The following is a 19,891-nucleotide window of genomic DNA, read 5'->3' as shown; positions in this document are numbered from 1 at the left end:
CATAAATCACAGCAAGATCTTTTTTGACCTCCTAGAGTAATAGAAATAAAAATAAAAATAAACAAATGGACCTAACTAAACTTGAAAGCTTTTGCACAGCCAAGAAAACTATAAACGAGATGAAAAAGGCAACCCTCAGAATAGGAGAAAATATTTGCAAATGAAACAAGTGACAAGGGATTAACCTTCAAATAAACAAACAGCTGATGCAGCTCATTATCAAAAAAATAACAACCCAATCAAAAAATGGGCTGAAGACCTAAATTGGCATGTCTCCAAAGAAGACATACAGATGGCCAACAAACACATGAAAAGATGCTTAACATCACTAGTTAGTAGAGAAATGCAGATCAAAACTACAATGAGGTATCACCTCACACCAGTCAGAATGGCCATCATGAAAAAATCTACAAACAATAAATGCTGTAGAGGGTGTGGAGAAAAAGGAACCCTCTTGCACTGTCGGTGGGAATGTAAATTGATACAGCCACTATGGAGAACAGTATGGAGGTTCCTTATAAAACTGAAAATAGAAGTACCATATGACCCAGCAGTCCCACTACTGGGCATATACCTGGAGAAAGCCATAATTCAAAAAGACACGTACACCCCAATGTTCATTGCAGCACTATTTACAATAGCCAGGACATGGAAGCAACCTAAATGTCCATCAACAGATGAATGGATAAAGAAGATGTGGTACATATACTCAGTGGAATATTACTCAGCCATAAAAGGAATGAAATTGTGTCATTTGTAGAGATGTGGATGGACCTAGAGTCTGTCATACAGAGTGAAGTTAAGTCAGAAAGAGAAAAACAAATATTGTATATTAACACATATACGTGGGATCTAGGAAAATGGTACAGATGAACCTATTTGCAGGGCAAGAATAGAGACAGAGATGTAGAGAACAGGCATGTGGGCATGGGGGGGAAGAGGGGGTGGGATGAATTGGGAGATTGGGATTGACATGCATACATTACCATGTGTAAAACATATAGCTAGTGGGAACCTGCTGTAGAGCATAGAGAGCTCAGCTCAGTGCTCTGTGGTGACCTAGATGGGTGGGTTGGGGGGGTTTGGTAGGGAGCCAAGAGAGATGGGATATATGTATACAGATAGCTGATTCACTTCATTGTACAGCAGAAACTAACACAACATTGTAAAGCAACTATACCCCAATTTAAAAAAAAATTGTTCAGTATGAAACCAAATGATAGTGTTCAAATTCAAAGTGAAGGTCCAAACTGGTTGTAATTAGTGCTTGTAACCAAAGAGCCCAATAACACAATTGAGGAATGGCATTACAGCTAATAGCATGATTTTAAACAGGCTAGATTTCAATATTTAGTCAGCTGATGTTTATAGTAAACTTTTGTAATATGCATAAACACTGTTTTTTTAGTGTAACTCTTGTTTACCAGATGTAAATTTATTCATGGATTCATCATCAATAGATTCATCCATATTTTGTACTCATTGAAAACAAGCAGATATTTTCATGCTCATGATAATAAAACAATTTTAATGGAAATCCAATTTATCAAAATAACAACCATTTTTATATTTAAAATTTTAATTGAAATATTGAAGTGAATTGGCAACAAAAACAAAACACAGAATTATTAAGTTAAAAAGATAATGGTTTTAATTTTTCATATGTCAATGAAATTATGTGGTATACATATAATGGTATACACATCATAGGCTTGCCAGTCTTATCTAGTCCACATCTTATACAAGGAAGCTGAATTATTGCACACCTCCCTGTGCTTCCCTAAAATAGTACCTGACCATGATCACATTTTCTTTTTTGGCTGGGCACTTATATAGTCCTCCTCAATTCCAGCAAGTTCCTTTGCAGGGGTTTACCTGGCTGTACTCAAAGCAGAGTCCCACTTCTCTCTAATCAAGCAAGAAAAAAGAAACACTCCCCACTCAGTGCTGCCTGAAAAATACATAGCCCAATGGTCATTGAATTGTCCAGTTGTATAAAACCCCAGGCATCTACACTGAGCTCTGGGAACAACACCAGTGCCTCTAATAGAGGAATGTTTCTCAAAGTGTGGACACAGTATCACAGGTAGTCCACAAGATAATTTGTGGGATACATTGGCAAGTATTCTAATAGTTATTTATTTAAGTGTGCTATGAAAAATAAATAATTAGCATGTCAGTATTTTAACAAATACTACTTCTTTAGGGTAAGTAAATATATATGGAATTATTAGTAATTCTTTACTTGGAATACCCATCTCTCTTCTTTTGTCTTTACCTCCCTGGCATCCCCACTTTTAGTGTTATTTGCTTCTTACTCTGATTCCCTATTTTGCACATTATATCACATTATCACATCTCAGATTATATCACATCACAGATTACACTGTAATTTTTGTTGGCACACCTATCTCTGTACTAAATTGTGAGTTCCTTAAGAACCAGAGCCAAATCTTTGTATCCTCAGTGTCTAATGCAGTGGCTGGGCCCTGGGAAGTACTCTATAAATATTTGTGTAATGAATGAATGTGAATTACAGCTGTGGTCAGGATAATTACATTCTACAAGCATTGATCTAGTAGCTATTTCACTGTTGGTGTTAGGATTGCACTGTGTCTCAAAGAGAATTGAAAGTGTAAAACTGCAAGACAGGAAACCAAACACAATTAATTCTCTATCAAATTAATTACATTAGTAAATTTTTTGTGCTGAGTTTTCTTATAATAATGAATTTCTGAACTAAGGTTCAAAAGCAGAATTACTGGATAAAATAAAGGTTGAAAGAGCTAAAATGTAATTAAAAGAGAACAGGTTCTGGAGTCAAACTCATGTTGAGTTTGAATTCTGGCTCAGCAATTACTAGCTGTATCGCCTGTAAACTGAGGACTAGAGATAATTCATATGAAGCCTAAATAGTACCTGACACATAGTAAGCTTTCAATAAATGGTAGCTGTCATAATTAATTTAATCTGGAGAAAACTAGGAAATATCTTACTAATAATCTCCAAGTAGTGACCCTTGAAGTTCTGACCCAAGAGAAAAATATAAAGAAGCCCCCCCTCTTATCTTGCTCCCATTCCCACCCCAATCCCTCTTATGATAGTGTAGTGATCATTACCTTCCCAACTTATGCCAAGCACTAATCTAAAGCCCAGCTGGTCTCTCTCCCTGAAGTTCCTGGTATAGATCTTCCCTATACAAGGAAATAAATCATTTTCTAATTCACACACTCCTGGTGGCAAGCAGATAATTATTTATAATTAAAAAGGTTTTTCGTCCAATTTCTATTGGGTTAGATTAAATCACACCACTGTCATACCAGGAAAGTACTTAATTAAGCAGAAGAGGTGACAATGAGTGAGTGTACTTTGTTGGAAAAATTACAGGCCAAAAGTTGACATAGAAACCCTGATTTCTATTCTCAACTTTGCTAATAACTTACTTAGAAATTTTAGGTGAGTAGCTTTATTGCTCTAGGCCTTAATTTCTATACTTAGAGAAGATAAGTTCTGTGCTGAGATAACTGGCTGATATTTTGGAAAAAAACTAAGCTGTATCACCACTCACTCTTCTAAAAAAATAAAGTCCAGAGGACTGAACAAATATTTAAATATAAAAAGTGAAACTATATAATTTCTAGGCAGAAGTATGAATGGATATGTTTATAATTTTGGAATGGCGAAGTTCTAAACAAAAACACAACCAGGAAATCATATAGAAAAGGTGATAAGACTACCTAAAAACTTAAATCTTTTGTCTGGAAAAACATACCACTATAAAATGTTCAAAAGATGAAAGAGAAAAATCCAATAGAAAAATAAAGAATATGGTCAAATAATTCACACACAAAAAATACGAATGGCCATCAAACCTATATAAAGATGTTCAACTTCACACATAATTAAAGACGTGAAATTAATACATTTTAAGACACTAAATGCTGGCCAAGGTAAAAGAAGTGGTCATGCATCTGTGTTGGTGAGAGTATAAAGTGGTGCTGCTCTCCAGTGCTGATTCTTGCTGCCTGTCTCTGAGGAGCTTCTGTTCCAATCATTCTCAGAAATACCCCTCTTACAGTATTCCTACTACCTAATTTGGCATCCCACAGCCACATTTTAATCTGGGACACTATGTGCAAATAGTGTCTGGTCTCACTATTCCATCTCCTGTCACCTCCTCTGCTTTGAGGAAAGTTCAAAGTCTCCTACAGTATGGTTCTTTCTCTCTCTTCTATTCTTTGGGACCCCTTCTTCCCTTTGATAAACAAGTTCCACAAATTCTGAGAACTCAGCCAGTGTAATTCTCAAAGCATAGCCATCAGCAACTGGCTGAGGGGAGGAAACACAAAGATTTTGCTAAATTCTTGAAATGGAAACAAAATACAAATTAATATTTAAAGAAATTATCCTGCCACAGTTATTTTAAATATGAAATTAATATGATTAAATATAATAGGATACTACTTTTATGGGCAAAAGTTAGCATAAACTCAAAAAATAATGTTTCTGTTTTTAAGAGTTACACAAATAATTTTCACAGAACAAAACATACCTCATGAACCAAAATAGCATGTATTTTATTACTTTCTAAAAATCTCCAGTGTGGGCCTTATACAGGAGAAATCAAGTGCTGAATGGCAATTAATGTTACAATATATTTAGAAGTGGACTAGAACATTAAAAAAAGGAGACTGAAGAAACAATTCTATTTTCCCTTCACTTTGAATCAGCAATGAATCCATACATGAAATAGACTAAACAATATATAATCCAACAAATAACTATGGGCATATTTTTAAAAATATCTTCTTATTTGCATTTAGACAATTTAATCCTGAAACCAAGGGAAGAAGTTCCAAAGATATGTTTAGTTTATTTAAAATAATGAATATATATATATATATATATATATATATATATATATATATATATATATATATACTATTGTCACTAAAATGTGTAAAAATTGAGCATGCCCATTTGCTTGAATGGTTACTCACTTCAATATAAATTATAATTTCCTAGGTTTTAAGTAAATGGGAAATGAATGAAGCATGTCAGCTATTGTTTAACAAACTAATTGAACATAGACTGACAATAAAAACAAGATAGCAACAAACAAACAAAATAAAGAATGATTCCTTTAAAAATAATAGGGAAAACCTTGCATTAAATGTTTTCCACCATGTCCTTAGAATTTAAGAACACAGAGATGTGTATAAATAATTCTCCCAAAATGACTCTTAAGATATAATTTCTTAATGGTTCTTCTCCAGTGGATCTTCTTTTCTCTCTTCCTCCCTGCACTCTTTCTTCCTTTGCTGTACACTGTAAAGCATTTTAGCACCTTTGTTGTACAGCTATTTGTTCATTTATCCTCTTGAAGACATATACATTTAGTGAGTACAATAACATAGTTGCCAATTTCCCAAAACAAAAATTGACTTGATGTTTACTACTTCATCAGAACATTTATATCTACAGTTTGAAAATTGAAGAAAACTAGTTTTAACTTTATGTTATCACACTTTAAATATGTCTAAATTTAAACGAGTTTTAGTTGATGGCTTCAAGTAATTTACAATAAAATAAAACAATTTGGAGGGTTACATGGTGCTTACTATAGAGCAATCTGATATATAAGGCCAGAAACAGAAAAGGGAGGGAAAAAACCTAGCATGACACAAAGTTAAGAGAATCATTTCTATGAGCATCTTAAAAATCCAGCATTTAACTTTAACCTCTGATTAAAATGGTATCAGTTTACTAAATTGAATTTTTTAGTAGTGAATACACTGGTTTTTGATGCACAACCTATTTGACAGATCACCACTATTTTCTCTGTGAAGGGTGATTGTTTCTAATCAACCCTCATTGATGGACAATTGGACTACACCAAAAACCTGATCTATCTTTTCTTGAAAATAGGCTGTAGTCTCATATGGGCAGCGTATTTATCAATTTTTTGATTAATTTTTTTTTTTTTTTTGGCCGCGCTTCATGGCTTCTGGGATCTTAGTTCCCCAACCAGGGATCCAACCCTAGCCCACGGCAGTGAAAGTGCCAAGTCTTAACCACGGGACTGCCGGGGATTCCCTGTTAATTCTTTTTTAATAAATTATTTTTACAAGGATAACCAGCATTAGTGAGCTTTCTAATGAGATGGAAGAAGCCTGGAGCATTAAGATAAATTAAAATACAAAAAGCCAAAAGATAATTGTTTTAAATTAAAGATGCCACTGTGTTAGCATACCATGATACTCACACAACTTGTAGAAGTGTCCCAATATACCTTTAGTAGTTTATAAGCTATGGACTAACATCTATGCTTCTGTAATATAAAGCTGATGGTAAAATACTAAAAAAATTTTAAGATTTTAAAAGTCTCATATTTCATGCAAAAACAGATATTAACCATACCAAAACACAAATTAAGTTCAATAGATAGGACTTCCCCAGTGGGAAGTGGTTAACGGTCCGCCTGCCAATGCAGAGGACACAGGTTCGATACCTGGACGGGGAAGATCCTACATGCTGCAGAGCAACTAAGCCCCTGTGCCACAACTGCTGAGCCTGCACTCTGGAGCCCACATATCACAACTGCTGAGCTCGCATGCCACAACTACTGAAGCCCGCGCTCCTAGAGCCCATGCTCTGCAACAAGAGAAGCCACTGCACACCACAACAAAGAGTAGTCCCCCCTCGCTGCAACTAGAGAAAGCCCGCGCACAGCAACGAAGATGCAACGCAGCCATAAATAAATAAATAAATTTATTTAAAAAAAAAGTTCAATAGATAGAATTTAGTAAATTTAAGGGAACCAGAAGCCTTTATCCCTAAAGTGAGAAACTTTGAAACTCTGCAAATAAATGAGGACACCTACTGGAAGTTGGAAATCTTTGAATAATTTTAGCCAAAGAGAAAGCTCATCTGCAATTTTATTTGAAACTTCTTTGCTGGCAAAAGAAAGAGGACAGCATAGGCAAGTATTTGTCAAGTTCTAGGAGAAAAACCCACATTCCTTGGAATTACCTTAGACCAAAAAGGAAAAAGAAGAAAACGTGAAAGTAGAATTTCTCTTCCCTAAGGTTTCTACTTTCTTGAGGTAATTGAAACTGACTAGAGAATTCAAGTTTAAGATTATAGATGAATGGAGGATCCAGTGAATAAGCATAAAAAAAGTATCTGAAGTACGCTGATGGCCAGCAATTGAACAAAATTTGTATTTACCAAATATGCCACATAGTTACTAACACTTCTGTATAAGTTGTATAATTGTTAATATCACAACCATAGATACATTTTTTAGTACAAAACCAAAAAAGCCTGCTGTGCATTCAATAGATAATATTGGGCATGTCATTTAACTCCCTGGACTACATTTTATTCATCTGTATTCCAAGGGGATTAAACTAAAAAATCTTCAACAGCCTCCTTTAAGCTTTAAGGTCTGAGAGCCTAAAAATAGGATTTCCTCAAATAATTACTTTAAAAATAGGTAGACATTTTGCAATTAAAAACATAAAATTGTATTATATTCCTTTTTCCCCTAGAAAGCAGCCTCATTTATTTTTACCTTTGGAAACATACTTTCCAGATCCTTCATATCAGGGATCGCTCATTAATTCACTATTTTATTAATCTCTGGCCTGCTGTGAATAAACATAGGATATGGGAAGCTTTGGGTCTTCAGGATTATAATTTTTCCAGAGTCTCAGGTAAGTGCTGTCATCAATCTAAGCAAATTCCTTAGATCAGTCTTATATAAGGCTCAAAATAAGTGTATTTATGTATTTTGGCTCACTGTAGTCTTACCATTTATTTTGCCCTGTGAAAATACCAAGTGACAATGTATTTAAAACACAGCTTTTAATTATATAATGGAAGTCTTACCTCATTATGTTCAAACAATAGTACGTAGTTTTCTGACATTTTTTCATTTTTTAGAAATATAATAATAATAATGGTAATGGATGAGGCCAAAATTAAACATAATTTAATATGGAAAAGAAGATATTCATTACTAATCAATCAGTATTTTTGAGATCCCATTGCATGCAAAGCTGTATATGGAGAAATACTTTGAATTATGCAACATATATATCATTTTAAGCTAGAATATATAGAACATTTGATGACCTCTTTTACCTTAACTGCCTAACATCCCTTTTCTCATAAATACTTAATACTTTCTTTTGGATTCTCTGTCTCAAACAATTTAATGTTGGTGTCTTTCCTTTATAATTGTTCATATCTTCCTGTGTCATTTCCCAGTGTTTACCAAATGGGCATGCTACAGCTCCTGTAAGTTTTGAGGATGGCAGTAGGCATTCTTAATACCCAGGAGAAATTAGAGAGCCCTGTGGAGAATTGTCCAGCAATTACCTTCATAGTCATGAATAAATAATTTAAAAAAGAGAAATAGCTCCTCTTTCGCCTCCTCACTTCCAAGATGACCAAGAAAAGAAGGAACAATGGTAGTGCCAAAAAGGGTCGCGGCCACGTGCAGCCCATTCGTTGTACCAACTATGCCCGTTGCGTGCCCAAGGATAAGGCTATTAAGAAGTTCGTCATTCGGAACATCGTAGAGGCCTCAGCCATCAGGGACATTTCCGAAGCGAGTGTTTTCGACGCCTATGTGCTTCCCAAGCTGTATGTGAAACTGCATTACTGCATGAGTTGTGCCATTCACAACAAGGTAGTTCAGGAATCGTTCTCAGAAAGCCTGGAAGGACCAAACACCTCCATCCCGATTTAGACCTGCTGGTGCTGCCCCACGACCTCCACCAAAGCCCATGTAAGGAGCTAAGTCCTTAAAGACTAAAGAAATACTGTTCCCTGGAAAGACAATAAAGTGGAAATTATACTTAAAAAAAAAGAGAAATAAGCCAATGTATTTTTTTTAAATGAGCCAAAAAAATTCTCACTTTGACAATTATACAAAAAAAAAATTAAGGAATAATTTATCAATTTTAGAAAAATAGTTTTTAAAGTTAGCAAATTCTATAGGAGGTATGTAGAGTGTAATGTGCTAAGAAAATATTTAGGTAAGGCGAAATAAGTATACAAAATTTTAAATCAACGTGAAGTTATACGACTGAGTGGTTGGGGAGAAAATAGAAAATATCAAAGCTTGCTTGTGTCATATGAGTGGTACAATTTAAATTCTATAGTGTAACAAGAAGGTAGAATCTTTCAGGGCTGAAATGATTGGCTAAGGCTTTTGTCAAAGAAGTGATATTTGACTTGGGTCTGAACAGTTTGATAGACATTTGATAAGCAGAGATATAAGACAATGGGGCTGCAATCGGAGGTAAAAATATAGCAAAGGCAAAAAGCCTAGGGCAGGTTGATTTCTACAAAAGACTACCCTGGTTAATGGTTGGAAAAAAGAACATGGTGGTGGGGGTCAGGAATTAGAGAAATGTTTCAACCTTAGAAAATTTTTGTATGCATGCATGACTATTGTTTCAATCTGATAGGACATAAATCACAGATGCAACAGGTTATACTGCAAGGAAGGGAAATGGACCAAAAAAGAAAATTGCTCACAAACTTAAGAGGAATCTTAGACCCCACTGACCTGCACGTTTCTTCTTTGCCTCCAAACTAAGCCTTACCTCCCAAGACTCCTCACGATCATTTATTTCAATCCACCTGGACTAGTCATTCTGTTCACTGAACAAGTACAAAGATTTCCTGCCTCTGCATTTGCTATAATAGTCTATCCAACGGTTCAGAGCCAAGTCAAATACTACCTCCTCAACAAAAACCTTCTCCAGTGATCTCAGTCTTAAACCACAGTTCTCATCTGTTTTATTATTGAACTTAGATTGTACCACTCACATGATACAAGCAACCTTGATTTATAAATGTTTGCATCTGCTTGCTTTATCCTACACAATTATAAAAGTTCTTAAGGGCAGAAACCATGTAATGCAACTTTGCATACCACAGCGTTTTGCAGTTTCATAGGCTAGTCTATAAAATCAAAATCCAACTCACAAAATAATGCTAAATACGAATTTGTTGAGTGTGTTCCAGTGTTGACACATTTTTCATTCTCTTCATGTTTCTCCTTATCCTTATGAAGCAATCCTTATATTGAACCCAAATTTTATGTTTACTTTCTAACTCTTGGAAAATAAAATGATTGAAACACATCTAGGCTCACCCAGTAATGCCTTCACCATAAGAGTTAAAGAGGCATCTAGAGAATCTAGGGATGATCCCAATAACTGTGGGGAAAGGAAGCAATTTAAATGTCTTTCTGATTTACCTACTTGAATCAGAATGTAATATGAGGTTGGAGGAGGGAAATTGAGCTGAAAACAGTCTTTACTACCTGATCTGTTTAATTCCACACTGTAGGTGCTGGGGAAGAATGGGTAAAGGTAAAAATGATGGGTTCTTCTATTAGGCTGTATTTTAGTTTGAAGGGATGGTTTGGTATTCTAAAGCAGCTATGAATATTTTTAAAACTGATGATTGCAATTTTTTAATCCACATGAACACAAATGGATTTATTCCTTTAAGTAACTGTTCAAAGGGTTAATTTCCTTTTTTTGATTAACCTTCCAGCATAGGGATTTCGTCTGTGGTTGAAACAAGTTTAAACCCAATTAGCTGTTACAAAAACCAAAGTAAGGCATTGGGAAAAGGTGCTTCAGGATCCTACATTTTTACGCATAAGTATCCACAAGTACCTCATTCACCAATCCCCACCCCCACTCTCACAAACTTTAGGTCTCAGAAACTAACTTGGGAACGCAGATAGAAGCCTCTTTTAGAGTAGAAAGCTACCTAATGATGGCTAGGACTAGGGTGACATTAGGGGGCACTCTCCTTAGGCACAAATTGTAAGAGGCACCCCAAAACTCGATAATGAAGATAAATTTTTAAAGCACTATTTTAAAGACCTAACTAATGCAAAAAAAGTCCATGATGAACAAACTATCAATTTTAAATAAAATCAAGATCTTGCCCTGCACTTGCATGATTCACCTCAATTGCCTCATCCTAATCTCCTGAGTTTGGGGCACATACTTAAATTTGCACCAGAGGTGAGTGCTTTAATTGCTTTATCCGAGTCCAGGCTCTTGAGTCCTAAACACTTTCATGTATGGCACCTTCCCGAGTCCCTTCACTAAATGCCACCTTTGGATTCATAATCCATTGTATCAGCACTTTTCCTCGGGATAGACCTCTGTTATTACAAACCTCACGCGGGGTCCCATTGAATTCCTGGTGGACTCCCACCAAGTGGGATAATGGTATCTATCAAATGTCCCCACCTTCAGGTTCCTGCTGCTTTTACAGCTTCCAGTTTGTTGCTCTCCATTGGCGGGAGACGCGCCGTTTGGCACCCTGATCCTGCCAGGACTACAATTCTGCTTTGGCGGAAAGTTCCCACAACCTGAGAAACAGCTCCACTCTTTTCTACTTTCTGAATGAGTGCTCCTCTCAGTTCATCTACATCATTCTGCCAAAGGTAGAATGGAAAGACTGGAGCCTAGGCTCAATAATGTCCCTAAAGCACTTTGTCTCCAGGAAGTAAAGTGGGGCTTTTAGAGACCGTGGAGAAAGCAAGTGCAATGACTTTCGCCTGTCATTACTACATAAAAGGAAAAAAACAAAAACAACAACAAAAAACGATCAAGACAATTCCAGCTTTCCCGCCGGTTTTATGCTTCAGCACTTTGCATCCACGAAGTCTGGGGTCTCCTCTACCCCACCAGCGGTCGGAGCTGGCAGAGTACGAGGGCTTCAGGCAAGTCCGTGGGCCACGCCCCCTGGGCTGGTCACCTCCCCTTATTGGCCTGACAGCCTGTCACTCCCATTTGGGTCCCACTCCTGCTAACCGTTCACGTAGTTCGGTTGCGTCTGGTGCGTTTAATGTTGCCAATAACGAGGGATTTTTTTTTTTTTGGAGGCGAGCACAGGTCGTGCTGCAATTAGTTCATTCATTGAAAACTCAGTTGCTCTCTGAGCGGTCGGGTAGAGACTGCTTTTGGCTTTTTACCTGCTGTTAAGATCTCCTCTAGAGAGCTGCAACAATGCCCAAAAGAAAGGTAAGTGAAATAGGAAGACAGAAGGGGGATTAGCGACTGAAATACATATTTCCTAATCGGCAGAGTTTTTTTTTTAAGCATTTTGGCTTCTAGTTCGATTTTGTGATGTGTTGAATGGAAGGGGAGGGAAGGGCAAATGTCGGTTGGTGTAAGGTTGAGGATGGTCTCTCATGCAACTAGTAGTTCACTTTTGGCTTGTTTTGTTTAAGGGTAAGAATCACTTGAGAGGTGTCTCCATGCTGAATTACAAACAGCCATAGCGCTGTGCTGTCGCTTCCTACCCCACCCCCCCTTCCTCCGCTTACCCTATTGGAGAAGACTTCTCCCAACCACACTTCCAGGCACTAGTTTCCTCCTCAGCCTCCAGCTTTTCTCCGGGAACCGTCCAGTTTGGGGGAACGAAAGGAATGGCTTTCTCCCGTATTTGCCTTTGTTCTTCCCGTTTTCTTTTTCCTTTTTTTCCCTCCTCCGCTTCTTGTCATGCCAGATGGCTATGCAATGGTAATCCTGTGCCATTAGGCGGCGCAGACTTCAAACTGTCCTAGAGAAGGGAGAGATTCACAGCTGTAATTAGCAACTTTGGAGCTGAGAGATCTGGGACTCTCCAAGCTCACTCACTGTCTAAAGGTGGAAGGATGATAAGAGAAATGGGTCAGATAAACTATTGCTGATGTTAGGGTAGCATGGATTTGTTCACTTTAGACGCGCAGAATTGATATGAGCTATTCAAGGGCTACAAGTCTCCTGCAAACCCTCACTTAAAAGATCGTGGTTTCTCTCTTGGACGGGAAATAAATTCACGCTCGGTGTTGGTTTGTTTTTTTTGGGGGGGGGAGAGGGAGTTCCCTTAGAAGTGAAATCGATCGCTGTTTCGTTGCTTGATAAAATTGTAAAACACTGTGCTAAGTAAGGCATTATGATTGTTTTGGTACTATTCCTATCTATTCGTCCGCCTTCCATATTTTTAGAACATAGGAATAAGACTGAAATTCCCCGGTGCTCTGGCGATGTATGACTCGTGCAATAGCTCGATAATTCCCAGGCTAAAGGACTGCTCAGATACGGAGAGCAATGGTTTCTAATCAACATCCCCCTGCCTGAGATTCCCGCCGCTGCGCTTTTCTAGGCTTGTGCAATGGGTCTTGCTATTTTACAGAGCTGACAGCAACCTTGTAGCAGGTAGTGGCGGGAAGTTTTAAAATCCGCAGCCGGCTTCTCAGAATAACGCATTGACGTTGTAACAAAGAGGGTCCCCCCACACCAGGGCATTGTGGGGGTTGTAGTTGTTGTATGCACAACTTGGAGGGGAGAATAGTCCATTTAGAAAAGAGGATCAGATAAGTACAATTGCATCTCCAGCATAAAGCTAAACAGACAGGGAGATTGCATGAAGCTCCGCCTTCATTCTGCCCGCCCCCACACTTTTTGGCTTTAACCCTGGCTACAACAGGTGGATTTTAAAATTAAAAAGGTTTGTTTTTAGGAGATGCAATTTACACAAAAGGATGAAATTGACTATCAGTTGTATAAACTTACGTCTTGGGAATTCATTTGCATCTTGGTGCACATTTGCGCTTTAGTAGACAGCATGCTACTAGGCACTAACACGTGGCTACTTGAGCAGGAATCCAAGAAAAAGTCAAGCTGTTATATTGCAATTGCAATCTATAGGCAATATTTTCGGATCTATCAGTATATGTTTATATCGATGACCTTATTTCTGTGTGGTTTTCTCCCCTGTATAGGTTGCAGGTCAAGGTGATATGAGGCAGGAGGTGAGTTCCTTTAGTTTTAGAATCTGAAAAAATTCACTTGGTTTATAAACTTGACACATAAGCAGCTAAAAACTAAATGCTGGTTAGTATATTTGTACCATATGCGTACCAATATGGTATGCCAGTGAGCTCTCTCAGAAATATAGTAGGTATTGAAAACTCCAAACTCCATGGAACTTAGGACCTTGTGCTTAAGATCTGGAGCGAGCTTCTTCCTTTTAAGCCAAAGAATTGCTTTGTCAGTTTGCAAGAAGGGGTTGTATTTTCATTTCTAAATATACTCCTTGTTACTAGCCATTTGTGTTCATTTAGCCTAGCAATTGAAATTTAATTTGGGATTCTTTTTTCCTTAGCTGTATGAAGGGTCCAGAGGAGGGAAAAATCAAAACTTATATTTTTACTATGATATTTTTTAATCAAGTACACAATGCTTCTTAATGACAATATATACGTAGTGGTACACTAAATATTTTCACCACAATATAAATATTTCTAGTTTTGTGTATCCATAATTCTCTTAACTGATAATTATTTTTAACTTATAGCCAAAGAGAAGATCAGCCAGACTGTCTGCTGTAAGTAGTCTTTTTAAAAAGCTGCCCATGTATTGTAAAATGTAATTTTAAAATTCAGAGAATCCTAGACAATACTAGTTATTTAATACAAGATTTGTTTTTGATGTTTTAAGAAAAACTTTCTCACCAAGGAAATGTTTTTATCTTAGTGTTCAGTTTGAACTATACCCATTTATTTTAATTACGAGGCTGAATTTCATTGTTAGTGATCTGTCTTCAATTATGATTTCTTCCTTCTTTACCCCCAGTTGCCTGTGCCCATTACACCAGAGTTGAAGTCCAAAAGAACATCAACTCCAAGGGTAAATATTCAGCATGCAATGTTGAGAGAAACTTGCTTTTCTTCAGAAATAGTTCTTTGGAAAGGCACACAGTTGATCATTTTGCTTTATTTTCTTTTCAGTTAGTGATATATTACATTATACATTATACCATATGGTACATGTCAGCCCTTTGAGTCAGAAATATTTGTTTGTGTTCTGTGGTTTTCTGCTGTGTTTCGGCATTTTCATTAGGAAGAGACAAAACAAAATTTTAGTTGGCTAGACCCATAAAACATACGTGCTTTTGACGTCATATAGTCATAATACCAGTACTCCTGGGGAAACAAAAGGTGTAAACTCTAGTAACCAAAGTAATGCTTTGTGATAATAATAGTAACTAACATTTGATAATACTTTACAGTTTGCAAAGTGCTTTCACATACATTATTTTCAAATACACACAGTTGATCTCATATAAGCTTCTGTGCTCTAATGTGGTTAAAGACATTAGAAATAGCCTCAATATTAAGTTCACTTTTCCCCTATATTTATATTTATTTATTTATGTGTAAATATGTGTGAATATAATATGACTGTATTTCTTTTTTAGAACTGGTTTATTGAGGTATGATTGATGTTTTAAGGATAAGTTGAATTCTTAACATCATAAAATGTTAAAGGTAGGAGGAACGTTAGAGATCATCTAATCCCATCATTTTGTGGTTGAAGAAACTAAATTACAGTTGTATTCATAAAATGCTTTGAAATACTTCATTAAAAGATATTGCTAAAACTATGGCCATAGGTTTAGTAATCATAGTAAGTGACAACTGAAGAGAAAGGTTCTTTTTGGTTTTTCTCTATTTTGCATTTCCTTGTCACTATTTATAAAATTAAGTACTCAATTTATAAGTTGTTAAAATAGTAAACATAGTTTATTTCCTTTCAAAATAAAAGACAGTGATAGAATAAAACAGATAATATATAATCATGGACTTTAAAACACTTTACCCTCCTTGGCTCTCAGTTTCTCATGTATTAAAATAATAAAACATATCTATATTGCATTTTACAGTTTCTAAAGTAATTTCACATATATTTTATCATTTGCTCCTTATTACATCCCTGTAGGTAGGTGGTATTACTCTCTTTTACATATGAAGAAATAAACCCAAAGAGATTTCTGCTTTTGCTCAAGATCACATCAAGTAAGAAACAGATCCAGATTTAAAACACATGTTAGCTGGCCCCTGAACCCAGTGCTCTTTCTACTACATATACACTTAGCCAAAGAGCTTTCTTGGTAAAGAAATTATGATTCAAGTCATTCAGAAACTTGTAGACCCAAATATTGAATCACTAATGTCCCCAGGTGACCTCTTTCAAATATATCTAAATTGCTGCTCTCTCTAACATAGTATTTCTCTTAATTATTACCAATGGAGGCTCTGCAGTCAAAAACCCTGTTGCTAATTATTAAACATGACAGGGATAAACTGGTCCCCTCTAGTCAAAGAAAGTCAATTTATCAAAGTGTAACCTGATGCTAGCAATTGGCCCTGGGTAGCCACTGGTCAGCATTCTAACTTGCTGTTTCTCACCTAAAAGAAACTTTCTTTGATTTATATCAGGAATATTATTCATTTTAATACCATTTCAGGTTTATAATGACACTGAAAGTGTCAAGTGATAATTTTGTTGATATTAAGTTTATATGGATATTTTAAAGCTTTTCCGTAAATTATTACAACAGCTGGTAAAATAATGGGCCATTTAATCAACACAGCAGTTAAATTGTGTATTTATTTTTTTATTGTTCTGTGTTGCTGGACAGAAAATGAAGACAAAAAATGATATGATGGAAAAAAACACAGATGCAAGTGCCAAAGCCATAGCTGAAACCAAGAAAGAAGTTGTTAAAGAAGAATACAACAGTGAAACTGCTGAAAATGGAGAAGCCAACATTATAGAGGTATCTTCCAATATTAACAATTTTGTCCATTTGAAAGTTTAACAATGGGTGCAACTGAAAGAAATCTTGTTTGTCTTGTAGTTTAAACATTGAAAAACATTAAATGAGTATGGCTCCATAGTGTCAGTCTGTCCAGGCTGCTGTAACAAAATACCACAGATGGGTGGCTTATAAACAACAGAAATTTATTTCTCACAGTTCTGAAGGCTGGGAAATCCAAGATCAAGGCACCAGCATTTTTGGTGTCTGATGAAGACCTGCTTCCTGGTTTATGGATGGCAGTTTTCTCGCTGTGTCCTGACATGATAGAAAGGGTGAGAGAGCTCTCTGGGGCCTCTTTTATAAGGACATAAATCCTTTTCATGAGGGTTCTACTCTGATGACCTTAATCACCTCCCATAGGCCCCACCTCCAAATATGATCACATTGGAAATTAGGTTTTATCATATGAATTTTGGAGGACACAAACATTCTGTTTATAACATATAGTATAATGGTATCTAAGGGGAAAATAAAGAAAACAAATTTAAAATTTGAGAATTTACAGGTATGGGTAGTGGGAGCAGTGGGTTAGCATTGATATTAATAGAACAATGCCAGAGATTATGACTTATTAATAATCTAATGACTGTCTTATTAAATACAGACCAATCCTCTATTGCTTTTGTCAGCACATGGGCTATTTGTAAATACCTTTTCAAGATCATATATGTTTCTTCTTTCCTCTTCAGATTGCAAAACAAATCATTATGTATGTTTCCAATAGGTCTTGCTTTACATATTTAGCATACCACGTTTCTAGGTATTGTAGTTAAAAAAAAATGAGAATGGGATTTAGTGCCAAATCTATAAACCAGACCTATGCATGTAGGGAAAATCTTTTGTAAGTGATCCTATGATATATGGTAGAAGACTTTTCAAGTAACTTTTTACAAAGTAGACCTAAATCTCACCATTATAGAAATAAAACGTATTATTTCTTCAAGGAATATATTTTGTTTACATACATGCTACTCATTTTTTCTGTATTTACTCTGTTTCCTCATATTTGTAATGAAAATTATTTATATGAATAAGTTTCCCTGAATTTATTGTTCCAAATATCTATTTGTGCATGTTTGTGTGGAGATATTTTAATTAATCCTATTTCTTATAAGGTTTCCTTATGATGTGTTGTTTAGGAGGCCTTTTCCACAGGAAAATTACTTTCTTATAGATGAAGTATCATTTTTTCCATAAAACAGATATAATCCTAAGTATTTAGGGGAAATGTTTCCAAATTTACAAATATAATCTTGGCTTTTTTCTCAATACATATAGACACCAGCTCCTGAAAAAGAAATAGAGGAAATAAAAGAAGAAAAAATTGAAGATATCAAAGAAGAAAGAGGAGAAAAGAAAGAAACAGTGGCAGCAGAAGGAAAAGAAGATGAAAAAGAAGATCAGAAAGGAGATGGAGAAGATCAAAACAAGGAAGAAGAGAAAGGAGAAGATGGAAGAGGGAAAGAATATGAAAAAGAAGATGAAGGTGGAAAAGAGGAAGAAGACAAGAAAGACACAGGAGATGAAAAGGAGGGTGAAGATGGAAAAGGGAAAGGAGAAGATGGCAAAGAGGGAGAAGATGAAAAAGAGAAAGGAGATGAAATAGAGAATGAAAATGGAAAGGAGAAAGGAGAAGATGGCAAAGAATCTGAAGATGGAAAAGATAAAGGAGAAGATGAAAAAAAAGGAGATGATAGAAAAGAGAAAGGAGATGGAAAAGAGAATGAAGACGGAAAAGAGGATGAAGATGGAAAGGGGGATGAAGGTGTAAATGAGAAAGAAGATGAAAAAGAGAAAGGAGAAGATGAAAAAAAGGAAGAAGGAAAAGAGGAAGAAAATGGAAAAGGAGACAGGAAAGATGGAGGAGATGGAAAAGAAGATGAAAGCAAGGCTGAAGTTGGAAAAGAAATAGCTGAAATAAAAGAGGTCAAAAAAGAAAATGGAAAAAAAGTAGAGTCTCAGAGTATTGTTTAAAGCTGCCCTATATGGTTTCATAATTTGGTAATATGTACCTTCATGTTGTAATGTTAAGAGAGAGGAATATTTTTATCAACTATTTTATAAACACAGCTTTTCTTTAGCATCAATTTAATTTCAAAACATCTTCATACTGGTTATTAGTCACAAATTTCCTAACATGAAACCTTTATCTATAAATTTTGTAATTATAATAGTGGAATATATAGAAAAAATATGTTTTCAACTTTGTCAGTGAATACACTTTTTCTGTAAGTTATGTGTTCAATCTTTGAATTTTAATTTTACTCCTATATGTGATAATTTCACAAAATGGAGAGATCCCAAAAGAATTTCCTCAAACATTCTTGTGGTTTTCTAGGTTACTTTTATAAAGAAGTGAACTATTTTCATGTAATGCTAAGAATTAGAATTATCTTTCCCAAATATAACTTTGATATTAGCTTGGGAAAAAATAAAATTGTAATTCCATTTTTAAAAGAAATACAAATGTTTATTTCAGAAGGGCAGTTCTGACAATATGTGTATTCACAAAATTTTACTGGATTTATCTTAATAAAAATTATCTTCAAAGATTATTGTAGTTTGTTATAACTCCAAAAATCTAATTAGTGAAATATTATAATGCTTCATTTTTTCTATTGTGATGTTCACAAAAACATTAAAAATTTTTTTGCACTGAGATAAAATAAACATAACATAAAATCCACCATTTTAACCATTTCAAAATATACAATTCAGTGGTTTTACTACATTCACAATGTTGTGCAACCACTATCATTATCCACTATCTAATTACAGAATATTTTCATCACCAAAATAAGAAACAAAGTACCAATTAGCTGTCTATGTCCATTCCCCCCAACCGACCCCACCACTGGTCTCTGGCAACTGTTAATTTATTTTCTGTCTCTATGGGTTTGCCTATTCTGGACACTTTGTATAAATGGAATCATGTGACATGTGGCCTTTTGTGTCTGGCTTCTTTCACTTAGCATAATTTTTTTATGTTCACCCATGTTGTAGCATGTATCAGTATTTCATTTATTTTTGTGGCTGAATAATATATTACACTACATTGTTTGTTGAAGAATATTTGAGTTGTTTCCATGCTTTGTCAATTATGAATAATGCTACGAACATTTATGTACAAGTTTTTGTGTGCATGTATGTTTTCATTTCTCCTGATTATATACCTAGGAGTAGAACCAGTAGA

At 35.6% G+C, this 19,891-nt stretch overlaps 1 protein-coding gene and 1 pseudogene across 1 annotated transcript; both read left to right on the top strand.

Annotated features, from left to right (window-relative positions):
• The first annotated feature begins 8,447 nt into the window (after positions 1-8,447).
• LOC103001767 (40S ribosomal protein S26-like) lies at positions 8,448-8,878 on the top strand (annotated as a pseudogene).
• Positions 8,879-12,056: 3,178 nt separating this feature from the next.
• On the top strand, positions 12,057-19,105 carry HMGN5 (high mobility group nucleosome binding domain 5). Its single transcript, XM_057537655.1, has 5 exons — positions 12,057-12,071; positions 13,817-13,846; positions 14,670-14,723; positions 16,519-16,656; positions 17,977-19,105. The coding sequence occupies exons 1-5, from the start codon at positions 12,057-12,059 to the stop codon at positions 18,670-18,672; spliced, it is 933 nt and encodes a 310-aa protein (XP_057393638.1). The 3' UTR covers positions 18,673-19,105.
• Positions 19,106-19,891: the final 786 nt, after the last annotated feature.

Source organism: Balaenoptera acutorostrata, chromosome X (genome assembly GCF_949987535.1).
Source record: "Balaenoptera acutorostrata chromosome X, mBalAcu1.1, whole genome shotgun sequence".
NCBI lineage: Eukaryota > Metazoa > Chordata > Mammalia > Artiodactyla > Balaenopteridae > Balaenoptera > Balaenoptera acutorostrata.
Note: the sequence above shows the minus strand (reverse complement) of the source record. Positions and strands in the feature narration are given on the sequence as shown.